The sequence below is a fragment of the Dama dama genome, chromosome 32 (assembly GCF_033118175.1).
Source record: "Dama dama isolate Ldn47 chromosome 32, ASM3311817v1, whole genome shotgun sequence".
NCBI lineage: Eukaryota > Metazoa > Chordata > Mammalia > Artiodactyla > Cervidae > Dama > Dama dama.
In genome coordinates this window covers 38,720,610-38,745,216 of record NC_083712.1, presented here as the reverse complement: position 1 = coordinate 38,745,216, position 24,607 = coordinate 38,720,610, and the positions used below count along the sequence as shown (strand labels likewise).

At 48.8% G+C, this 24,607-nt stretch overlaps 1 protein-coding gene across 2 annotated transcripts; it reads right to left on the bottom strand.

Annotated features, from left to right (window-relative positions):
- Positions 1-6,873: 6,873 nt before the first annotated feature.
- On the bottom strand, positions 6,874-16,344 carry PLPBP (pyridoxal phosphate binding protein). 2 transcript variants are annotated; one of them, XM_061134499.1, is made up of 8 exons: positions 16,170-16,325; positions 13,333-13,440; positions 13,207-13,242; positions 12,644-12,719; positions 11,896-12,030; positions 9,496-9,638; positions 8,961-9,059; positions 6,874-8,234 (listed from the first exon to the last, which is right to left on the bottom strand). In XM_061134499.1, exons 1-8 carry the CDS (start codon positions 16,266-16,268, stop codon positions 8,103-8,105), a joined length of 828 nt encoding a protein of 275 aa, XP_060990482.1. In that variant the 5' UTR covers positions 16,269-16,325; the 3' UTR covers positions 6,874-8,102. The 2 variants fall into 2 exon arrangements, with proteins under 2 accessions (XP_060990482.1, XP_060990481.1); XM_061134498.1 differs by lacking the exon at positions 11,896-12,030 and having other exon boundaries at positions 6,875-8,234; positions 16,170-16,344.
- Between the last annotated feature and the right edge of the window lie 8,263 nt (positions 16,345-24,607).

Below are 24,607 nucleotides of genomic sequence, written 5' to 3'. Positions count from 1 at the left end.
TGTGGCAGGGAGGCCCAGGTTGAGGCAAACCTCAAGCATTTGTCTAGAGCTGAGCCTGCTTCCAGCCCTCACCACTATTTACAAGAATTATTTTTATCAAAGGAATACACGCATATGGTGAAGAGGAGGAACAGCGTGGAAAAGCTTGTAAAGAGAAGCGAGGCAGGGCCTCTTTCCAGTCCTGCTGCCAGTGGCGGCCGTGACCTGGTCCTCCTGTGACCTCTGCTCTTTGTAGACGCAGCCTGGGAAGGAGGTCTCGGGGTGGGTTGGAAGCCCACGGGCTTTCTGGAGCGGCCCCTCCCAGAGGCCGTCCTTAGATTCCCAAGCCCGCTCCTCTGGCTCACTGTCACCCTCTCCCCTGCCCGTAGGCCACTTCCCGCCGCCTGCAGCGCGTGGGAAGCCCCTCCAGTCACAAGGGATCTCAGAGAAACATCCTCACTCACACAGCCTGGCAGAGTGGACTTCTTTTTCTTTTTTTAACTTCCCTGACCAGGGATTGAACCCGGGGGCCGTTGGCTGTGTTAACCACTGGACCTCCGGGGAATTCCCTAGATTTCTAATTGGCTGGAAAAGTTGGGCTTTGCGTGGAGCCTCGATTCCCTGCAGCAGCTGTCCTCTTGGTGCCTGGTGGGCCCGTGGGGCTGGGGTTGGGGGGCTCTGGAGTTGGCCATTGAGCCACCACGGGGGTCCCCTTCTCTGTGCGTTCCTGTCTCCTTTCCTCTCCTGTGAGACGCTGCAGAGTTTTGGTTTCACTCTGGGCAGCTTTTCCTCTTTTTGCGCCCCAGTCTCCAGCCGGCTCTTTCGTTTCAAGCTAGGGGAACCGGAAGTGGAGGCTTGGATGTCTGTCCTGGGCTGGCTTGTGAAGGGGAACCTGGCCTTACCACGTGACCCTCCCTGTGTCAGACCCCCGAGGGGATCCTGTCGGGCTCTCAGGGCTTTAATTGCCTCTTGGAGGGTCCCCTTCCTCAGCCGCAGAGGTTCCTGTTTCATTTCTGAAAGAAGTTGGCAGTTCCCCCCACCTCGATCCCTCCCGCTCCCGACAGTTGTCTGCTCCATCCATCAGCGCTCCCCTGGCCCCATTGCTCCGCAGAGATTCAAGCGGACTGCAAAGCCAAGCCACGCTGGGTCCACTGCTGGTCCCCGATGCTTAATGAGCACTTACTATGTGCCATGCTCTGTGCAGAGCACATGATGGGCTTTATCACATTTAAACGTCACAAGGACACCATGAGGCCCTATTTACAGGTTGGGGCAGACGGAAGGACCACGGGGCTTAGTCTGTGGCTTGAGGGAATGTGGCTGGCAGGGAGCAGATTGGGGATTCGGACCCAGACAGACGGGTGTCAGAGTCTTGGCGCAAGCCTCATGGCCACGCGTGTGCCTGTGTGTGTGTGAGTGCGTGTGCACGCACACAGCTCCCCTCCCCCAGTGCAGCCTCGCTACTCCTACGCCTGCAGTCCTCTCCCTGGAGCTGGTTCCCTAGCTCACTCCATAAAACCCTTTTGATGCCCTGGGTTCCTCGCAGTGGACACAGTGAGAGGCCTGTTCCCTGCTCCCCACCTCCTGCCCTAGGGAGGCTCCGGGCCTCAGCTCAGAGCGCCAAACAGCACAGCAGCTGCCAAAGTGGGCCCGGGCATCCCAGGTGAGCAGAGCGCTCCAGGAGCGGGCTGGGCGGGTGGGGGGTGGGCAGGGACCCATCGCACAGACACACAGATGCTGTGAGCCCGGGGTTGGGGGTGGGAGGAAGGTGGCTCTCCTGCGGACCTCCTGGCCCCCGACCAGGGCTGGGAAGAGGGCAGTGCCAGGGCAGAGGCTCTTTTCTGGCAGAAGGCTGCCCTCCACCATCAGCGCACACCCCAGAATCCTGGCACCCCTAGAAGCAAACTCCCACCCGTGGAGGGATCAAGCTGCAAAGACACTTAGAGCCCTCCGTTTCGGGGCCCCTCCTGTCACCTGTGGTTTGTGGGGGGAAGGGTGATGAGGGGGAATCCCAGGGAAAGCCAGCTGTCAGATGCAGAGAGGGTAAAAGGTGAGCTGGCTGGGCTCACCCAGAGGCCCCCAAATGGAGGTGCACCCCCCTCTTTCTCCAGGGGAAGAGATGCCCCTTTGGGAAGCCAGAGAAAGGCAGGAAGCCTGTGTCCAAGGGTAGATGGGGCGGGCAGGGGCTCCAGCCCCCAAACAGCTGCTGTCTGGGCAGGAAGGTGTCCGTGGGGATCCCGGGGAGGGGGCGGGGGTCGGCAGCAGCCCCTGGAGCCTGTGGCCCAGCTGGGCACCCCCTCCCCAGAGCCCACCAGCTCAGCTGAGGAGGGCCGTGGGCAGGGCCTGCCTTTGCAGATCTGGCTTTATCTTCCGCACACATTGAAACCATCAGGCCTGGCCCTCCGAGCAGCCAGCCTAGCCCCGTCAGCTAGAGACACTGAGCTTTCATCCAAACCAGACCTTCCCTCCTCCAGGTCCCTGCTCAGGGGAAGGGGGCCAGAGAGCGCAGCCCTGGAGCCAATTCCTGAACTTTTTAATTGTCTGTCCCCTCTTCTCCTCTCCTCTCTGAAATATCCACGAGGCCACCTCCCACGCTAGGCCCCCTCACTCCTCATCTCATCCTCCAGGGGTCATTTAGAGGATGCTAAAGAAAACAGGGAGTCCGGGGGGCCCCAAAGGACAGAGCTGCATCATCAAAGCAGCGAGGGCGCTTCTGTCCTTCCAGGTTTGGGGAAACCAATTCAAAGGCAAACCCCGAATGCCTCTTGCTTGGGGCCAATAAAAATCTTGCTTCAGTGCCGGCTTCCTCCGCTGAAATCAGATATCCTAGCAATAAACAAGTTTGAAAGGCAGGGAAAAGCTCTTACTTTCTTCTTCCGATTAGTTTTTCTTCCAATACCCTCTCTTCTCACAGGATGCCTGCCCCAGAAACTTGAGTGCAGAACTGTACCCTGACTCCAAAGTCCTAACCTCCCCCCCAGGCTCCTGCAGTAGCGGGTGGGGCCTGGAACACTTGATGGCTTTGCTCAAAGGCAGGTCGAAGGGGGTTGGGGGAACAGGCCTTGCAGTCTGGGGAGCTGGCTGCCAGCTTATAGTTCTCGGCCTTTGGCTGCTGGCGGCAGTCAGAAACAAGAAGTGGAATTAGGACAAACTGGGACCACTTTTTTTCTCAGGTAATCCTTCTGAAGTCCCCTCCACGCACTGTGGGCTGTGAAAAGCCCAGCACCGTGGGGTTTTGTGTTGAGTGCACAATTGGGAAAGCCAGCCAAGGTGGGTTTTGAGGCATCAGAGAGGCTGCGGGGGCAGAGGACTTGGGGTTTCCGCTGCCCCGCCTGGCCCACCAGCCCTCTCTCAGGGTCCCCCCGCCCCTTGTGTCTCTATCCCAGGGTAGTGGTCCTCCATGGGCGGCCTGCTGTGAGGAGCACCCTCTCCTAGAAGCTGACTTCTCTTCCGCACCGCCCTCCACGCCCGGATTGCTTTTTAAGTGACTTTGCTGTCTGAGATGCTATTCTGTTTGTTTTTCCTTCTAACACTATCTCTCCGGAGAGTTTCTGGTCAAGAGAATTATGTCGAGGCTGCAGATTGCAAGAGAATCGAGCCTAATGGGGAACAGACAGACAAGACACCTTTCATGTCCAGCCAAGTTTTTCCTCCCCCCCCCACCCCCGTTCTTTCTCTCTCTCTCCCCCAACTTCTCATCTTCCCTTTTTGGCTTCAAAGTTGGCCCTAGTTTGCACTAGTTTCTTCGGTACAGCTGGTGAATAAGGTCACACATTGATTTTATTTTGGAGATTGGCAGCTGGGTCAAGCCTAGCTCTGAAGCTGGGGAGCTCCAGGCAGGAGTGCAGCCAGCCAGCTCGCGGAGAGAACCTTCCAGAAGGCCATCAGCACTCGGAGGGTGGCTTCTGTTCCTTTGGGGTCTCAAAGCTCAGAAGCTGGATAGTGTATTGATCTTTAAATACAAAAAAAGGTGCCTAGAGTACCCCCCCACCGTCGCCCCACTCCCTACCTCTGTCCTCACCGTATGCCATTTCAGCCCCCTGTGTTGGAACTGACAGAAGACAGTGTCAGCTCTGAGGTCCCTTTTGGGACCCTGAAATGATTTTTTTTCAGAGAGGGACTCGACCTTGCAAATCGCGACTCAGCCATAGGTGGCCTGAGATATCTACAAGCTGGGTATAAAGCCGGGCGCAACTGGGTGTGGTTGAGGGAAAGTGGGTAGAAAAAAAAAAGAGAGAGACCCTCTCCCTATCTACGTGCTGCTTGAGGGGAGGGCCGATTAGCAAAAACTGTCTCGTGGATGGTTGGATGCTTTCGCCGTTAGTCACGAGGCTGATGTAATAACATTCAACTGATTTCATGGTAAAGACAGCCACGGCTCCCAGCGAGGATCAGCTCAATTGCACTGCTGCACGTCCAGTCTCATCGAAGCCCTGCAGGAACAGGGGGGCGAGGCGTCCCCCCTCGGTGCTTTGGGGACACTTCTCGTCTCAAGGACAAGGATGTCCTGGATTTTCCGAATGCCCCGTTTGACCTCCTTCCTCCTGGCCCAGCCTTGGGGAACAGAATTCAGTGCCTGTCTGGCCATGGGGGTAAAGGGCACTCTCCACACTCTCTGAGCCCTGCGGCCTGTGACCCAGTTTGCATCTACGTGAGGGAAACAGGGTAAAAGAAAGGGAAGGGTGAGTCCAGTCAGGCTGGGTTTAATTCTCTCCCTCCCTCCCATCCCCTCTACTTGGGGTTCCAAAGTTTGTTCTGCATTAAGCCGTGTCAGTTCTCAACAATGGCTGCAGGCTGGAGCACATCCATTTCTTTCATGTTAAGAAGTTTCTTTTATATGACGTTTATAGGGAGGCCCTTGTGGTTAGGACTCGGAGCTTTCACCGCCGTGGGCATCGGTTCGATCCCTGGTTGGGGAACTAAGATCCCACAGGCTGAGCGGTGCAGCCAAAGAAATCAAAACAAAAGTAAACTAAATGAAGCTTATAAATCTAAGGATATGCCGCTTACTAATTATTAAAGGCTGAGACAGCAGAGGAGGCCAGGTGGTGTGGTGATCAAGCTCTGGACCAGGAATCAAAGGTCTTGAGTTTCTTTCTTGTCCTGCCACCAACCCACTCTGACCTCAGGGAGGAGCACACAGAACCTTCTCTGGGTCTCGGTGCCCCATGCACAAAGGGACGCCGCCCCAAAGCCTAAATCACCCTACTGGCTGCCGTGAGGGCAGAATCAGAGGAATGTAGGGATGGTAATTAGTGTGCCAAGAATGATTAGAAAAGGGGGTGGAGGAGGACCATTTGAATGTTAAGAGGTTGCTTTGTTAAGAGATGCAGTGAATCTGTGAGGAACCTCCCCGAGGCAAAACCTTGAAGGATTTACTGGGGGATCTCTGAGTGTCCAGACCTTCTGGGGCTGGTACCAGGGCGACCCGGGTCCAGGGGCTGGATAGCATCATCAGAGACAGGCTGCATGGGTGGGTGTGGTCCAGGATGGCATGATGTTGTCACTCAGGAAACCGGCCGTGGACGCTGTCAGGGCTTTGACGGAAATCTGAACACTCATGCCTGGCGCGCGTAACACAAGACAAAGTCACAACTTGGCTCTCTCTGCGAAAGGTCCCGGCCTGCGGTGGGCATACTGGACTTCGGTTTCCTTTAGTGATCTGGGTTTGAGTCAGCCTCCCAGGGTACCACCCCCCCCGAATCTTCTCCTTAGTTTTTCTTGATCTGCAGACACGCACAAGTCTGAGGGGGTCTCTTGTTCCAACTATGTCTCTCCCAAAGTTTCCACGGAACCCTCAGAACCCTCAGCTAAGTTTGCAAAGAAATGAGGTATCTGGAAGAAACTTGTGACTCTGCAGAAGTCGGCCACATGGCTTGGGAAAACCGTGTCTTCCCTGGCTTCTGTTTTGACTTAAGAAGAATGGGTGAGGGGTGACTGGAGAACCCCGGAGGGCAGCCAGCGGGAGGTGGCAGATGCTGAGTGTGGTGGGCAGGGTGCACTCCCTGACCCCGGCCTCTCTCTCAAATCTGTACCCTCTCAGATGAAGTTGAAAAAGAGAAGGTGTGGGACATTCTCTGGTGGTCCAGTGGCTGAGACTCCACGCTCCTAATTCAGGGGGACCAGGTTCAATCCCTGGTCAAAGAACCAAATCCCCCATGCCACGCAACCAAATAAATAAACAATCTCCATTAGAAACCATTCTCCCAATAGATAAACACATTAAAAACAGGGTGATGCTAGATGACAGTCTCTCCCAGGGTAATTTGCTGACAGTGGCACCCCAAAGCTTGCCCCTCAGGTTAGCCAATGTCGCCACCTAGAGGTAGCTTTGAGTCTCTTAACAGCAAGAGGCCACCTCTTCATAATTCCTGAAATGTGAACATTTCACTTTCTGGCCTTCAGAATCCCTCCTTTTATCTGCAGCGTGGCTTTGGCTGCATCTGTGACTCTTGGGTCCCTTGGGCTTCAAGGAGATCCAACCAGTCAATCCTAAAGGAAATCAGTCCTGAATATTTATTGGAAAGACTGACGCTGAAGCTGAAGCTCCAATACTTTGGCCACCTGATGAGAACTGACTCATTGGAAGAGACCCTGATGCTGGGAAAGATTGAGGGCAGGAGGAGAAGGGGACGACAGAGGATGAGATGGTTGGATGGCATCACCAACTCAGTGGACATGAATTTGAGCAAGCTCCGGGAGCTGGTGATGGACAGGGAAGCCTGGCATGCTGCAGTCCATGGGGTCGCAAAGAGTCGGACATGACTGAGTGAACTGTGGCCTAAGGCGCGCCCTTATTGTAAGCTGTGCAATGCCAGGATGGGTGTGGTGGCTTCCAGTTGGGTCCAATGCCCCCTCCTGTTAGACTTACTCACTACACCAGATCATAGAAAATAAATCTTTTAATTGCTTTGTAATTAGCACAGAAGTTGTACTTCAAACTCACATTTTTATTTAATAGATGCTGAATTATCACACTAGAGCTTTGATTCAAACAGTATAGGAATCATAATGGTTTAAGTTTTACAAAATTGCATTCAGTAGCAGCATCATGGGAGTTATTGTCATACAATTAAAAGACTGGGGTTTGAATAAATAAAAAAAACCCACCTAGAAAACAAAGGATGACCCAGACTACAGCTGTCTGTTGTAACTGCCTGAGAATTGTGCTTTCTGGGTTTTGAAGAGCTAGCTACTCTATTAACAATCTAGAGTTGCAAATTCCTGTCTTATAAATATGCTCGGGAGGGGAAGCTATAAATGCGCCTAAAAAGTACTCCCAGGAATAGGACCCTCAAAGCCAAGTCTTGTTGAAACTGTGAGCCTGAACTGGCTTTGGGGGAAAACTTTAATTTCTGGGGAGCTACTGGAGATCCACTGGTGTTTGATAGGAAATCATCACAGCAAGGACCCTGGTGGCAGAAAAATCGTATCTTTCGATTCTCATCACCATAGGGCCTCAGGGAAAAGCTCAAAGTCCTGTCTCTGGAGGGGACGGTAGGAAGGCCCGAGGCCCACTCATGGTAGTCACCCTGTAATTTTCAGGGTCACAGGGTGGTTGATGGATGACACAACTCTCATCGGCCACAATATGGGCGTGGGGGATTAACTCGAGCTGGGTCCTGAAGTTACCCAAAGTTGCCATCTGGAGTGGAGACTGGTGTTAACTGGGTGGGATGGAAAACGGGGGGGGGGGGGGCGGACAGAGACCATGCTGCTTTGGCGTGGCAGAGGTGACTGCTCTGTGGGGTTTGTACGGAGTTGGCAACAGGGATTTTCTATCCAAGTGGATGACGAGTGGGAATCCCTCTGACTGTGGCGATTACAGGCAACACCTGGGAAACGCATTCCTGGGCAAAGTTCAAGCCTGAACTCAACTCCTGGCCCTGACCTAGGCATCTGATCTGCAGAAACGTCTGGATTCCTCAAATCCAGTCCAAAGCCACTGCTTGCAGTGAGCTTCCTGTGTCAGAAACTACATAAGACACTTCCCATCCACACACATCGCCCTGGGCATGCTCTCGTCAGGACCCCAGGAGGGCGTGGAGATGCGGTGACTTGGGGCCGTGGAAGGTGGAGGCCCAGGTGAGCGCACAGTGAGTCTTTCTGGATCCGGCTTCGGGTCAGTGTGCCTGGGCCACTTCCTCTGGGGCCTTCAGCTCTGCTGCGGGCGTGTCTGGGGCCGCTTTCTTGGAGTAATCTCGCTCTCCAAAAATGGTGCTTCCGATGCGGACGTTTGTAGATCCCACTTCAATCTGTGGGGAAGAAGGAGGGGCTGAGTTTAAAACAATAATAATGATGCAGCAGATGCTGAAGCTGTGTCTCATATTACAATGCAGCTGAAGGACTGTGGGGTCCACCCAAAGGGGTGTTCATGTCAGAGAGCCGTCCTGCAGACCACACGCCCTTCTCACATGCTGGGGTGGCAGAGATGAGCAAGCCTCCCTGTGAGTGAGTGAGCACAGGAGCGAATTCCATCTTACGTAGAAACACCAAGCATTTTGGCATCATGTTAACATACTCTATCTTCCACTCGTGCGACTACTGTAAATCCAGAGGAAGGTTCTTTCCGCTCTGGAAGATCGTGCATGTGAGTCGCTAACACAGCACACCTATCAGTCTGCGCTCAGAGCCGCTGCATCCTGGGGGGATCTATGCGTACGATCAGACATCAGACACTTCGTCAGGACTCGGTGTCATGTGACCACGCCCAAGCATGAACACAAGGAAACGCCTTTTTAAAACGCTGCAGTTTCATTTCTTTTGATTTTCCTTTCGATTCCACTTAGGGAATTAAACTGAATTCTTTTTTCTTTTTTTTTTTTAAATGAGATGTCAAGCTGTAATTTCTGTACACTTCATTTCAAAAAAAAAGAAGGGGCTGGGGACGTCAGCATAGGTGAGACACTGCTGCGTGGTGTCTCGATGCGACGGCGAGGCGTTGCCTTTGGACCCGTCCTGGAGGCGCCCGAGACACTCACCGCGTGCTGGAAGTCCATGGACATGCCCATGCTCAGCTCCACCTGGTCGGGAGGGACGCCCAGCTTCCTGCACAGCTCCTCCCGGACGGACAGCAACACCTGACGGAGAGACAGGCGTGACGCCATTTTACCCCTGCCTTCTCCGAGGATGGCTGAACGCGGCTGAGCCTCAACACCTCTGACAGAGACTACTTCTTTATTCCTGTGGCTTCGAGGCCTGTCACCACCACCATGAGTCACTGAAAGGGTTTGCAGTGAACTCTCCTACTTTCAAGAAAACTGTCACCCGTCGGAGAGGAAGCCGGAGCTCCTTTTCTCTGAAGACCACGTGTCAGGCAGGTTCAGGCCGAGTGGAGAAGGGTCTGTGGGGGTTGGGGGGACCTGTTCCCGTTTTCCGTGTGAGGAGAGTTTAAGAAGCGGGTGATCAAGTAACACGACAAGAGACGCCTGGAAAGTCTGTGGAGCTGACGGCAGTAGCCAGCCCTGGATACCCTCGCTGGACGTGACCAGCGCCCCGACCCCGGGCCCTGAGTACCTGGAAGTCCGGGTTCGGTCCTTGACTAAGATCGTGCCCAAAGCTCCCGATGGTCATCAGCCCCACGAACTCCAGGCTGGGGCACTTGGCGTTGATGTGTTCCACCAGGGCCGCCGTCTCTGCAGGGGGCAGGCCGTGTTTGCCTTCACAAAAGAGACAGAAGACCAAGAGGTTCTAGGAAGCCAGAGGAACACCATTCCCTAGGACAGAGGAGGCGACTCTCAGGCAAGAGGACTTCTTGGGAGAACTTGTCCTCGAGACTGAAATGGTGACTTTACACTGAGCTGTCTGTGTGTGTTGCTCCCCTTCTGACCCGGTCCTGAGTGTCTCAAGGGAAGAGCTATAAACTGGATTCTCTTTATTGTGCCTCAGCATGTGAGGACAGCTATAATAGAAGGAAAAGGGGGGGAAAAAAAAAAAAACACTGCTTTTCTTAAAATAGAAGGAAGAAAAATTAATCTTAAAAAAAAAAAAATTATCTGGAACTTTCCTGGCAGTTCAGTGGTTAAGATTATGTGCTTCCAGTGTGAGGGTCGGGGGGGAAGCCATCGGGTTTGATATCCCTGGTCAGGGAACTAAGATCCTGTGTGTTGGGTGTGTGGTGGAGCCCAAACATTTAAAAAGAAAAAAAAAAACACCAAGAAGACTCACATTGCCCAAACGCCAGATTAACCACAGAATTATTTTTCCAAATCTGGTACTTCTACAGTTTCATTAATTTATTAGTGGAATTATAAAATCAAATAAAAATGAAGTATATATCATACAGCTTTGACTAGAACTTTGTGAAATTTACCTGATCTTGCTCATTAAAAACCAGAGAAGGAATCCATGGCAAAACATTACTTGTTATGCAGGTATGAGGACAGATCCTGTCCCTCCCTCATTTAACAAAGGGAGCTGCTAGTAACATTCCAATCTTTAATTAGGGCAAATGATAGCCATTGTTCAAGAAATGCTGTAATGGACTCTATCTGAAATCCGTTTTGGGTTTACTTATCAGGATAATGTATAATCTAGGTGCATGTACATATAATGCTAATTGTTAAAATTTAGTGAACACTTCTGTATCAGGCACACATGCCAAGTCAATACAGTTTTTTATTTAATGCAGTAGCTCTGTGGAGTAACTGCTCTCACTTTCTCCATTCTAAAACAAGAGGAGACGGAAGTTATGGGAGGCTAAGAGCCTTTTTCAAGGTCACAGGTCAAGGAAGTGTGGAACTGGGACATGGATCCCGGCAGCCTGACTCCAGGCCCCAGGCTTGTTCTTTCAGCCTAAGCTCTAAAAGCAAACAACTGGTGTCTGTAAACACGTATTCTTAGCAAACAGCTAACAAGCAAGATGCTCAGGGTCCTATACTGAAGGAGTCTTTTGGGCCTAGAAAAGAGAACAACAGTCTCAAAGGCCCCTTGCTGAATCATCTAACTTCGGAGAAAACAAAGCATAACTTTAGTTCCATCCTGATGCTCCAGGCCAGCTGCATCTATCTGGGACTTATCACCCCCTGTCCGGAAACCTACCACCCCCTACACCCGCCCAGAAGACTTATCACCCCCTGCCCAACTACAAGTGTCATCTCAACAAAAGAATACTCAAAATATTCCGCCTGATTGACGGTTTCCCTTATCGCTTCCACAAACCTCCCTATAAGTATGAAGCCTCCCTGATCCCTTTCGGCGCTCAGCCTGGTCTTTAGGCCGACTGTCGCCCCTCCTTGCCTGAATAAAGGTAACCTACTTCTTTTGAGGTCGTCTTTCCTTTTCTGCCTCGCCGGAACCATGCCTTACATATACCAACAGCTTTACCTCCATCTCCACATTCAAGCCTCGCAGCATCCTTGGAACTACTGCTCTGCTATCACTGGCAGGTAAGGAAAGTGAAGGGTAGAAAGGTCAGGTACGTCGCTCAAGGTTCCAGCGCTGGAGTGTGGTGGAGCTCAAACCCCAGGTCTGCCTGGTTTCAGGCCCAGGCTCTGATTTCTGTGCTACACTGCTAACCCAAGCCTTGTCAAGATATTCCCTGACTGGTGCCCACAGTGAGTTTTGTTAGATTTTCTCCCGATAATGGAAACATGATTTTTGAAGGTATAAGAAGCATTACACATGTACATTTGCAATCTCTTTCGGGAGGGAGGGTGATCTCCGGGAATTTTCAGGATCAAAGTCACACAAGCCCGTTCTTGAGTCTCCTTGCTGGCCTCTTCAGAAACTAAGAACGCAGTAAAGAATTACACGTGGACTGGCTTGGAGGTCCTTGTGCCACCGAGACCCTACTTACTTAATGGCCCCGAGAGCTCCATCTGTGACCCACTGCACGGGTGTTCAGGCCTGCCATCTGTCCTGTGCTCCACCGTATCCTAAGGGGAAAACGTCTGCCATCCCCGTCTGCTCACTTACTCTCCTCTCCGCTTGTGTTTATCTGGACCATAACCTTTAACCTTTCGGGGGAACCTTTTTTCTGCCATGCACTGTTCACTTTGTCGGCCAGCTTCACAGAATCGACCGTCTCCAACATGGAGAGGTTGGGGACAGCTGTAAACGAGAGGGAGGCAAGGTTATAATAGCCACAACTCCTGAGCCTGTACTCCAGAGCCTAAGAGCTGCAACTACTGAAGCCCATGCTCCACTCCAAGAGAAGCCACTGCAGTGAGAAGCTCGTACAATAGAAAAGTAGCTCCTGCCTGAAGCAACAAAGGCCCAGCACAGCCAAAAATAAATAGATAAAAAGAAAATTATGTTCATTACACAATAAAGTGAAACTCAAACAAAAAAAAAAAAAAGGAAAAGGACAAAAGTGTTTCCTTTGCTAGCCAAAAAAATTTATTAAAAAAAAATTTTTTTTTTTAGCCAAAAAATTTTATGGGCTTCAATTCCTTCTAGTTTATTTCAAAGACCGCCAAAAAAATACATGTGTGGTAGGGTAGGTTTCCAACTATAATATCCAGTCAACTGTGAGCTCATTTTGTTCTTATCATGATATTTTTCTTCCCTTTAATCAAGAACTAAGATTTCTTTCCCAAAAGAAGCCCCAAAGCACAAATGGTGACTTAGGGATAATCTAAAATATTCCCTCTTCCACAGAAGAGACTGTAGATGATAAAATGATGAAAAAAACTGTGTCTTCATATTTAGAGTTTTATCTTACCCATCAATTTGTTGACATTTTGTTTCTGTAGATGGCCAATGAAGTGCCATTTGATCTCAGGACACGAAGACAGAATCTAAAGAGAAAGAGGTGGTCGCGTTTAATTCAGAGTCTGTGGAGGGCTTGCCAGCTCACACACTTCACACGTTCCCTTCTCACCTTTCCAGTCTAAGCGATAAACCACTATTGCATCTTCAGGCAGGCCCTTAAAGACACTTAGAGAAAAACTGAAGCCTTCTGTTTTTCTTCCTTGTTCCTGTCAACTCTCCCCTTCTTTCAGATACTGCCCATTGAGAAGAAACTGGTTAAAGCTTTCAAATCTCAAAAGGATCCAAGGTTACAGCAAGCTTCTAAAATCACCATTTTCAAAAAGCCACAAAGGAGAAAAACGATGGTCTTAAGAAAGACAGAAAATCTAGATGAGAAATATTTGGGGCTCACGGCAAACGCAGGCGTTTCTACCATCAGCCTGACTTCCTGCTCTGAAACTCAACTACCAAGGTGGATCTAATTTCCAACTGAACCGTTAAGATTTAGACATGAAGAATTCAGATTCCACTTACTTGAGGATTTGATGCTTTTTCAAGCAGTTCCTGAACCTACAGGGTGAAAAATAGAGTAAGTCAGAAGCCTGGCACACCTGACTCTTCTGAGGGCAGTTTACGGGCACGAAAAGGGCCCTCACATACATAGTTCTCCCCGAAAGTGCGTTGCCCGTGACTGTAGGCCTCTATCACCATGTCTGCAGGTTTGGTTTTGCTGACCGCTACTAGCCGGGGTTGGATGGCTGGGAGATCCTGCCAAGAGGAAAAGAGCCAGATGAGTCAATGTTTGGACTTATTATCCCGATAACGCCTCTAGGGCACCCTGTAGGATGGATCGGCAGAGACCTTTACTTGGCATTTGATAAGATCCATTTTTCCAATACAGCACGGCTATCAATATCAAATAATGTTGATGAAATGTCTTTTGTATGCATGGCATCTAAATCTAATATGTTAGCCACCTTAATATCTAGCAGAGCAGAAGGGACTAACCCTGGTGGTCTAGGGGTTAAGACTCTGTGCTTTCAGGGGGCGTGGGTTTGATCCCTGGTCGGGGAACTTAGATCTCACATGCTGCACTGGATGGCCAAAAAATCAATACATGTAAAAACTAAATTTAACAAAAATCTAGCAGAACACCTTTCTTTCTCAGGAGAGCCGGGCAGGTAAGTAAAAGCTTTATTTCCTAGGACTGTGGTCTTTGACCAATATTATCAGTATCATCTGGGTCCCCTCCCAACCCACTGGGTCCAAATCTCAGGCTGGAGTCTAAGAATCCCCTTTAAAACAAACTCTTGAGCTGAGTCTCTTGCATGGCAAGGTTTAAGAATCACTTAGTTAGGAGGAGGTATCACTCTCTGACTATAAGGGAGGCTACTTCTGGCTCCTAAAACCCCAAGGTCAACAGTTTTGGAAACTCATCAGGATCCTGGTGTAATTATCAATACTGCCTACAATATTGCCTCTCAGAAGCAGCCTTAGGGTAACTCTGCAATTTATGTGGCAGAACCAGTGGCAGAGGGGCTTCCCTGGCAATCCAGTGGTTAAGAATCCGCCTTCCAATGGAGGTTCCATCTCTCATCAGGGAAATAAGATCCCACATGCCTTGGGGCAATTAAGCCCATGTCACAACTAGAGAGAAAGGGGGTGTGCCACAAGGAAGATCCTGGATGGTGCAACTAAGACTGGAGCAGTCAAATAAATAAAATACTGAAAAAAAAAAAAAAAAGACCAGTGGCAAAACTGAAGCTTCCCTCATAGCTCAGTCGGTAAAGAATCCGCCTACAATGAAGGAGACCTGGGTTCGATTTCTGGGTTGGGAAGATCCCCTGGAGAAGGAAATGGCAACCCACTCCAGTATTCTTGCTTGGAAAATCCCATGGACAGAGGAGCGTGGGGGGCTACAGTCCATGAGGTCGCAAGAGTTGGACATGACTTAGTGATTAAACCATCACCAGTGGCAGAACTGAGGCAGGGACACAGAAGGCTCTGGACTCAGGATTAGGCTCATCTGACTCCCGATCTCATGGCCATGGCATAAAGAGAGGGCTTCCCTGGATTCTGCAGCAACCAAATCCACACAGAGAAGAGATTCGCCTATCGTCATATGGTTCAGTTTTCATGTACCCCATCAACGTCTGGAATTTTTACAGAATCACAGGCTTCTCAAGGCCACAAAAAGCTAAATCAAAGCGCCAAGAGTTTCCCCCTGTCTTCTGAGGGCTGCACTGCCAATGTCTCATGAGACCACATCATAACTCTGAGGATTAATTATGCTGATGAATTGAGTTTCTAGAAAAAAAGAAAAGTGGAATAGGTGGCCTATCTGCCTGAGAGTTAAGCTGAGAGAAACCCCTAGTTTGATATTTTTTAGGGGATCTCTAGTTTTTTTCTTGGAAAATCATAAAACATTAATGCCTGAAGCAAGTTTTGAGCTTTCCATGCCTGCATAGATGAGGAAACTTACCACCCAGGTAGTCAGTACTTCACTTGGCTCAAATGGTACAGTCTGCCTGCAATGAGGGAGACCTGGGTTTGATTCCTGGGTCGGGAAGATCCCTTGGAGAAGGAAATGGCTACCCACTCCAGTATTCTTGCCTGGAGAATACCCATGGACAGAGGGGCCCGGCTGGCTACAGTCTGTGGGGCCACAAAGAGTCAGACACAACTGAGCGACTTCAGTTTCTTTCAAGGTAACATCTACTTAACAGCCAAGCAAAGGTGATGCTAATACAGGTCTTCTGTCTCCGGGCCAGCACTCTGAGCTGACACCATAAATGCTTGAACAAAGAATGTTGACCTCTCCATTCAAGTCTGGCTCACTCCACACCATTCAACTTAAAACTTGCATTGAGGGAGGAAGGTACTGACCTTTAGTCTAAATAAATTCCAAGAGAAGACTAAATATAAATAAGGGAGGAAAAAAACTCCCCGTAAACTGCTTGGGATTGGATGTCAGTTCCCTGCTGCCTCAAACGTGCAAGAGCAGCTCTGGGTGCTTCTCAAGTCGGGTCAATTCACCGTCTCCTTCGCTGGCGGGGGCACTTGACATTTACTTTATGAGCAATCTACCGGCTGAGACGCTGCCACACACGTGATCCCCGGCAAACCTGGCCTCCTTTGGGTGCTCCTGTAGTGGGCGTCTTCTCCTGCAGTCTCTGGGTACAGGCCTGGCCTCTCTCCCTTCCGCCAAGGCTGCTGACCCCTACCACGAAGCGGGATGGACAGTGGTCGCGCTGCCTAGAGACTGGTCATTTTCCCGGGATCGCTAACCTGCAGAAAACCTGACAGGAACTGGGGAACCCCCTTCGCCTTCGCTAGCCTTTTGCGGGGGCTCCGCAGCTTGCGCCAATGCCAAGGCAGCGGACAGGTCCCGCCCCTCCAGGCGACCCCTCTGCGTCACCGTGACGACCCGTTTCCACGCAGGTGTCCCCATTCCTCGGCGCGGCCGCCCACCGTCCCCGCATGGTCCCCTTCCTCACCCGCGGCCGCCGCGCCACCGCCTGCTGCACGCGCTCGTTCACTGCTCGCAGAGCGAGGCCGATCCCCAGCTCCGCCGACATGCTGCCTGCTTTCCACATCCCCCAGGGACCAACGTGGAGCCCCCGGCCCGAGCACCCCAGGGCAGAGACCCCTTCCGGTCCCGCCCAGCGCGGGTCTCCGTGAGACCCAATCACCACTAAGCACCGAGTTGTCTTAGCCAATCGCCAGCGCGGGGTGGGACGGAGGTGGTGTGGCGGACAGCCCCGCCCCCTCGGCGGCGCCATCTTGGGGAGGTCGCCGCGGAAGCCCTGCAAGGCTCTTGGGTGCTGCTGCCGTCCTTCCGGTTCCCTCCGCCCCCGCCGGCCCTGCTGTTGCCGCGGAACCCAAGGGGTGTAGAAAACCTGGCGTGCTACCGAGGTCTTATTCCTCTAGAAAGGAGACGTGACTTTTATCTCAGCAGATTCTGGGGAGGAACCATTGAGAGAGAGAGAACTGTTGCTAAAGAACTTGGCAGGGTTTAACAGGCATGGTTGTTTTCCTCGGGCCATCCTTTAATTCTGTGCTGCCCATTGTAAGCCATATATGTAATTTATTTTTATTTTATTTTTGTTCCACATATGTAATTTAAATTTTTCGAATAGGCACACGAAAAATACATTTGTCCTCTAAAGATGTACAACTTGAGAGTTTCAAGTTTATTTGGGCAAGATGAGGTGCCCAAAGAGGCAGCAGCTGAGATAGCTGAGGGACTGCTCCAAAGAGGTAGTGGGGGAAGGTCAATATATAAGATTTTGATGCAGGAGAAATTCAGTGCAATCAGTTGCTTATTTTATAAGAGTTTTTTCCCCTGGTCAGGAGGATCTGATGCCACCATGAAGGGATTTTGTGCTTTTTTAGATAAGAGGAGATGCAAGAATCAGGATCATAAAATCTGTTCCTGAAAATATCCACCTATCTAAAGACCTGTGCCATCAGATTTGGAGCACAGAGTACCTCACTCCACCCTGAACTCCCTCGGGGGGTGCTGATGGTCAACAGCTGCTTGCATCTCATCATATCTAGAAAGGCACTAAATCCCTTCCTGATGACAATAGATACTGGCTGAATAGCTTTTGTAAAATGAGCGCCTACTTGTATTGTCCACCTTCGACAAAATCTTATATATTGAGCTTCCCCCACTGCCTCTTGGGAGCAGTCTCTCAGAGCTATCGGAGGTACTGCCTCCCAGGCTGCAGTCCTCATTTTGCCCCAGATAAAGCTCAACTTGTAGCTCTAAAGTTGTGCATCTTTTTTAGTTGACGGTCACAACCCTTAGAAAGTCAAGTTACCCTAATCTGGAGTGACTGTATTAGACAGACATTCCTAAAGCATAATTATTCTTAATAGAGTTTGTCTAACAGTTCTTTGTTGTTGCTGTTCAGTGTAAGGCATTAAGTATTCAACTCTTTGCCACCCCATGGACTGCAGCACACTAGGCCTCCCTGTCCATCACCAACTCCTGGAGCTTGTTCAAATTCCTGTCCATCGAGTCGGTGATGCCATCCAACCATCTCATCCTCTGTTATCCCCTTCTCCTCTTGCCTTCAATCTTTCTCAGCATCAGGGTCTTTTCCAATGAGTCAGTTCTCATCAGGTGGCCAAAGTATTGGCATTTCAGCTTCATCATCAGTCCTTCCAATGAATGTTCAGTACTGGTTGGATCTCCTTGAAGTCCAAGGGATTCTCAAAAGTCTCCAACACCACAGTTCAAAAGCATCAATTCTTTGGCACTCAGCTTTCTTTATGGCCCAACTCTCACATCCACACATGACTACTGGAAAAACCATAACTTTGACTAGACGGACCATTGTTGGCAGAGACATACAAATAGATTCGAAAGATATTTCACAGCTTTGTTTTCCAAACTTAGTTATGAATCAGATATCACAATATAATACTCATTAGTTGTGACAGTTGGAATAAAAAAATTTTAAAAGACTCCTTCCCTTTTTTTCTCTTTTGGTTTCAGGAATTAGATGGTCTAGATAAGTGATCCAGAGAGTTCTGGTCTTAAGGTGTAGGAGGAGTTGTTTCCTCGGAGCAAGAGATAATTTCTTCAAGCTTTCTCTGGAGTCTAAAGAATATTGTGACCACACTGTCAAAAATCATCTTTTTTTGGCCACCTGATTCGAAGAGTCACCTGATGACTCATTGGAAAAGACCCTGATGCTGGAAAAGATTGAAGGCAGGAGGAGAAGTAGATGACAAGAGGATGAGATGGTTGGATGGCATCACTGACTCAATGGACATGAGTTTGAGCAAGCTCCCCACTCTGTGGTCATAGTTTTATAGCCAAAATTTAGACCAGAGAGTGCTCAGATTGGCTCTGATAACAAGGGCAGATTGGTCCCAGCAGGGATTGTCCTTCTCGGGAAGTGGGGTTCTTAGTTTGATCAGCCCCAGGCTGTTGATTATAGGAGAAAACCCTGGAGATAAGGGAACCTGGGTTCATTTTCCTATCCTGTGTCAATAAAGAGCCAATATTTTTAGGCCATTTTTCTTGTCATTGAGTCATAGCTAGGGTGACCACTCATTAACATTTTTTTTTTTCCCAAGGAGTTCCCAGGCGGAGTGTGGAACCTTAGAGGAAGTGCTTCCCACATTAGCTTGAGAAGTTTGTACCAGATGTTTGCATGCTCAAACCAAACCAAACCAGATCCTCACCTGCCAGGAGTCACACTCAAAATAAAACAGAAGGCAAAGAGATGCCCAGAAATCAAAAGCCAAGTGGCAAGAGTGTTCCGAAAAGATGGTAAAGTGATGCCCAGAAATCAAAAGTCAAATGGCATAAATGCCAAACAGGACTTTCCAGTCTCACTAGACCTGTGACCTGGCAGAGTCAGTACTAGCAGCCCTTTTTAGTTCTGATATAGTTTCCAGCAATTTCTTGTGGTTCGTGCGTGCTCAGTCGCTTTCAGTCATGTCTGACTCTTTTGTGACCCCATGGACTGTAGCCCACCAGGCTCCTCTTGTCCATGGAATTCTCCAGGCAAGAATACTGGAGTGGGTTGCCATGCCCCTGTCAACTACAAATTGGCACTTGCCAAGAGCATTGCCAACAAGTGAACAACAAAGGCATTTGCCATCTGCATCTACGAAGACTGAACCCAATGCTGCTATAGCTGTTGACGTTCAACAACCCTGGAGGGAGTTCAGGGTGGAGTGAGGCACTCTGTACTCCAGGGAATCTGGTGGAACAGGACTTTAGATAGTTGGCTGTTTTTAGTAACAGATTTTATGATCTCAATCCTTTCATCTTCTCATATCTAGAGAAGCCCTGAATTCCTTCATGGTGACATCAGATCCTCCTGACTGAAAAAAAGAAGAAAAAAAGAGACTAAAAAACCACTAAAACTAAAAAAACAAGTTTTGTAAAATGAGTGCTTCATGGTATTAAACTCCCCCTTCACCAAAACCTTATATATTGACTTTCCCCCACTGCCGCTTTGGAGCAGTCTCTCAGAGCTATCTGAGATGCTGCCTCCCGGGCTGCAGTCCTCATTTTGCCCCAAATAAACTTGCAACTCTCAAGCTGTACATCTTTTTTTGTCAATAACCTCCTCCAGGGGATCTTGACGCGGGGATCGAAACCATGACTCCTGGATCTCCGGCATTGCAGGCTGATCCTTTACTGCTGAGCTATAGGGGAAGTTGGTTTCCTTCAAAAATGTTACTCTATCATTTCCTCTTTCAGCAACTTCTAGATATCAATCAATGGAGAAGGCAATGGCAACCCACTCCAGTACTCTTGCCTGGAAAATCCCATGGGCGGAGGAGCCTGGTAGGCTGCAGTCCATGGAGTCGCTAAGAGTCGGACACGACTGAGTGACTTCACTTTCACTTTTCCCTTTCACGCATTGGAGAAGGAAATGGCAACCCACTCCAGTGTTCTTGCCTGGAGAATCCCAGGGACAGGGGAGCCTGGTGGGCTGCCGTCTATGGGGTCGCACAGAGTCGGACACGACTGAAGCGACTTCGCAGCAGCAGCAGCAGCTGCAGATATCAATCAAAGTAAGCAGGGCCAGTCTTTTCTAATTGTGTGCACAGAAGTATCAATTTTGAAATATCAAAAGAGCCCCAATTTAGCCATTTTAGGTTGAGCTCTTTTTTAGGTATAATTTCCCCAGTTAACTAGGTACTTGCAAGTATGCGCACCATAGGTATTGTACGTGAATCTCGTTGGAGTGTTAGTCAGAGGTTGGTTTTCTGATGCCCCTCGTTTCTGTTTTTGAGAGATCCTGTTTCCCACTTTAAGTTGATCAGGGATAAAAGTCACTAGTGAAATTGTGTAGTGGGCCTGTGTGCTTCTTGTGAACTTAACTCCCCCAGGAGTCACCCCAGAGTCGTTTCTGCCTGTCTTAACGTGTCTCGGAGTCTGCCTCCAGCAATCTAAGACCACTGTGGCTGCTCAGATGGCTGAATGGTCAGTTCTTATGTGTCACCCTGGAGGAGCAAGCAATTTAATTAGTGAGTGGGTTTCCTTATGGGACCACTGCACGATATGAGGACTAGGCCTCCACCACCCCCATAAATTTCTCGGTCCCCTGAGAAAAGTGCAACCAGCCGAGAGGAGCCTTGTTCCTTTTCTTCGCAGCAAAGCTCTTGTACATTCTCATTTTTATGCCAACAGATTCTATAAAGGCAGTCGAATTGAGGTAAAGTGTCAGATCAGCCTCTTAGCGCACCACTCAGCCAAGACCACTCAGTCCCCTACAACGGAGTGACCTTGGCATCTTTCAGCTGAGCCCTGGGTATTCCTCAATTTTTTTTTTTCAGTCAAGCAACCCCCTCCCCCATACACACACCCAGTACTTTTCCACTGGGTGGGTAATTCCCCTGGCATCTTCCAGCCAACCTCCCACCCAGTACCTTTCCACTGGGTGGGGATTTCTTGGTATCTTTCAGCTGAGCCCCACTCAGTGTCTAGACCATGAGTGGGGAAGCCCCAGATGTTTCACCGGCTCCCTGCTCCCCCAGTATCTTTCCAACTGGGAGGGGGCATGTAACCTGCTGCCCTGCCAAATGAAACTCAGCATCTCAACCAATACGTGAGATTTGAGAACCAGGAGAGACTTTCCCAAATTTTTTTGGATTCCCCAAGGAGGCAGATGGGTGCAAGGGGCCACTGCTGGAACCAAAGCTCCAGTTCCTTGTGGAGTCCAGGCCAAGGAAGGAAGTCCACTCTGGGTCGCTTTGTCGGACACCCTGTTGACTTAAAAAAAGATGCACAACGTGAGAGTTTCGAGTTAAGTTTTATTTGCGCCAAACTGCGGACTGCAGCCCGGAAGGCACCACTTCAGATATCTCTCTGGAGCAGTCTCTCAGACCTGTCTGAGATGATGCCTCCGGGACTGCAGTCTGCATTTTGCCCCAAATAAAACTTAACTGGCAACTCTCACACTGTGTGTCTTTTTTAGTCGATACATTTTACATAGTCCAGTAAATCCAAAGTAAGGTTTCAATATGTAACCAATAGAAAATGAGATATTTGGATTCTTTCTTATTGTATTTGATTTGCAAATCCCAGGGTGTGGTTAGGACTTAAGGCTCAGATCTGATGGTCCCCGCTGCAGTCTCCGCAGTGGCAGGAGCCGACTTCTGGGAGGAGGGCCCAGACAGCTTGGGACAGTCCAGCCTGGGCTCTGCACACTTTTAGCCTATTCCTTAGGTCTATGTGTCCACATCTGGGCTATATGAAGGTCACAGACAGGATGAGGCGCCACGTGACACAGAAGTTGACACCATAAAATACTGAAGTTTAGTAGTCGGATGGTGAAATGCTAGGTGCTTTGGGCAAGTAGAAAGGTGGATTTTGTTAAGGAAAATACTCTTGGCTGTACGGCTGGACTGTTGAAAGATTCTCAAAAATTAATTCAGCTTAATGAATGAGATGCTATTTTGTTGGAGAAGGGTCTAAAATTTGCTCTCCAGGTTGTCTTGTGAGTGGGCTTACTTTGAGCCTTCTTGAAAGAAAGGGCAACATTTATCCTTCTCTCACTGTCTTCCTGGACCCTGGGAGACTAAGATAGTTTCATGTCTGCTGGGAAAATTACTTTGAACAAAACCTAGGGTTCTTGTCATCAAGGACTTTTGGGGGAGTTTCCATTTACCAGGTACACAAAACTGGGTTTTCTGTAAACTGGGGTTGCAGTAATTGTGTTCAAGTAAAATGTCTCTGGATTTGATAATTTCTCCTCCTGCCAGAGTGATAAAAATTAAAACATGACTAGACCAGCCCTTCATGGTGTGAATATACTCACAGATGCTTGTTGTAGAGATGCAAAGTTGGAAGGTGCTAGCCAGCAGTCAGTGGTGGGAGGAGCAAAGATTAAACAGTGATGAGGGTTATGGTGAAGGGTTGTATAGAGGAAGGATTGGGTGAGCATAACATACTTAAATGGATATGCTTTTTATTTTTATTACACATTTTTTGGGGGGATGTTCTGGGTCTTCGTTGTGGCCTGTGAGCTTAGTTGCCCTGCAGCATGTGGGCTCTTTTTTTCCCTGACCAGGGATTGAGCCACCCTGCATAGCAAAGTGGATTCTTAACCACTGGACCACAAGGGAAGTTGAAGATATGCTTTTTAGAAAACAGTTTAAAAACCATAAATACTCAACAGACCGGGTGATGGGTCATTATGACAATAAGTAGGAGTATCTTCATTTAATAGGTCAGGTCTTTGAACTGCAAGGTCAGCCTCCCCACCTCAGTGGTGTATGTGAGTTTGGCTCCCCCACAAGTATCAGAAGAGTGATTTAAACTTTCGAGTTAATGAGGAGAGTGGTGGCAAGACTGGGTGGCGGGGGCACAAGACTGACCCAAGTTGAATCTCGGTTTCATCACTAAACTGTGATCTTGGGCAAGCGACTGAACTCCTCAGTTTTTCGTGTATAAAACAGTCTCTTCTTCAGAGTTGCCGTTAGGATCAATCAAGGTAAACCTGTAACACAAGCTTAGCCGAGTGCTCCCCCAAGCGAGTGCTCAATGAACACGCGTCTCGTCCCTACACCTTATCCATTAGACAACCTTTATTGAGATGTCTTCTCTGTAGAGGAACCGGAGGAGACCAAGGTGAGTGGGACAGGATTTCCTGTGGATTCATTTCTAAGGAACTTCTCATCTCTACCATTTTGTGACCTTATAAAAATAGAAGTAAAGATAATAAAAAAGGATTGTATAGACAAATGAGGATTCCAGTCTCATTATCATTTTAATTTCCTTTTTTTTTTTTTTTAAACACAGCTGTACTTTTAAGTGAATTTTATTCCACCTTTTCCTCCTCCTTTTTTTCATTTCTTCTCTTCCTCTTTCTGGGATATTGACCACCTAATTTAACCTTTCATTTCCCCCGACTATGTGGTCCTTGAAAGTCACCTCATCACCAGTAACTGTCTTTAAATCACTCCAGTGGTTTGCAAGGACAAAAAGGAAAAGAGATTAGAAAGTCGAACACCCAGAGAAACAGGTTTTATGAACAACTTTCTAAAAATCTAGTATATGTTCTCACCACAAATGCCATCAAGCTTTTAAAACATTCACCTCTGTAGTCTAAGGCTCTGAATTGTGGGGGAAAAAAATTATGGATTTTAAGATTGTTTCCCTTTGAGTTTACTGTGATTCTTTTGGGAGGATTAAAAAAAAAATAACATAATAAAAAAAGTTGTTGCCTGGTTACTTGACGCTGAAGAGAAACGGACAAATAATGCCCGTGTTCCAGTTTAAATGAATTCAGGGAGAGAAGCCGTGACAGCAACCCCTCAGCAAACATGCTGTCACATTTGGCTTTTGAAAACGGCAATACAGACTCTGGAACCCGAGGCTGGGGAGGACCTTTAGAGACCATCTGGTCTTTCCTATGGAGAGGTGGACATTTAAACCATCCCAAACAGCATAGAATGGCCCCAATTTCTCAGACCATCAGAGAAGACAATGTTATCTGTGTTAATCTCTGGATTCATTTTCTATGTGCAGATAACCACTTCTCCCTGTTTCAAATTTTGTTGTTGTTCAGTCGTTATGTGTCCAATTTTAGCCAGTCTTAAGTAAAATCTTTTAAAACGCTCTATTCTGTGAGCTGATTTCCTCTTCTTTGGTCACTGAGGAGCTAGAGAACACCTAGCTGACCATGATGCAACTTTGTTTTTTTGGACTTTCAGCACGTCATGTGGGATCTTAGTTCTCTAACCAGGCCCCCTGCAGTGGAAACTCAGAGTTTTAACCACTGGACCACCAGGGAAGTTACCACCGCAACTCGTAGTTGTTGGACAATATTATTTGTTACAGGTGTATGGTATAAGTGATTCACAATTTTAAAAGGCTATGCTCCATTCATATTCATTTTAAAATATTGGTTATATCCCCTGCATTGTACAATGATGCCATTTTTATAAATTAGCT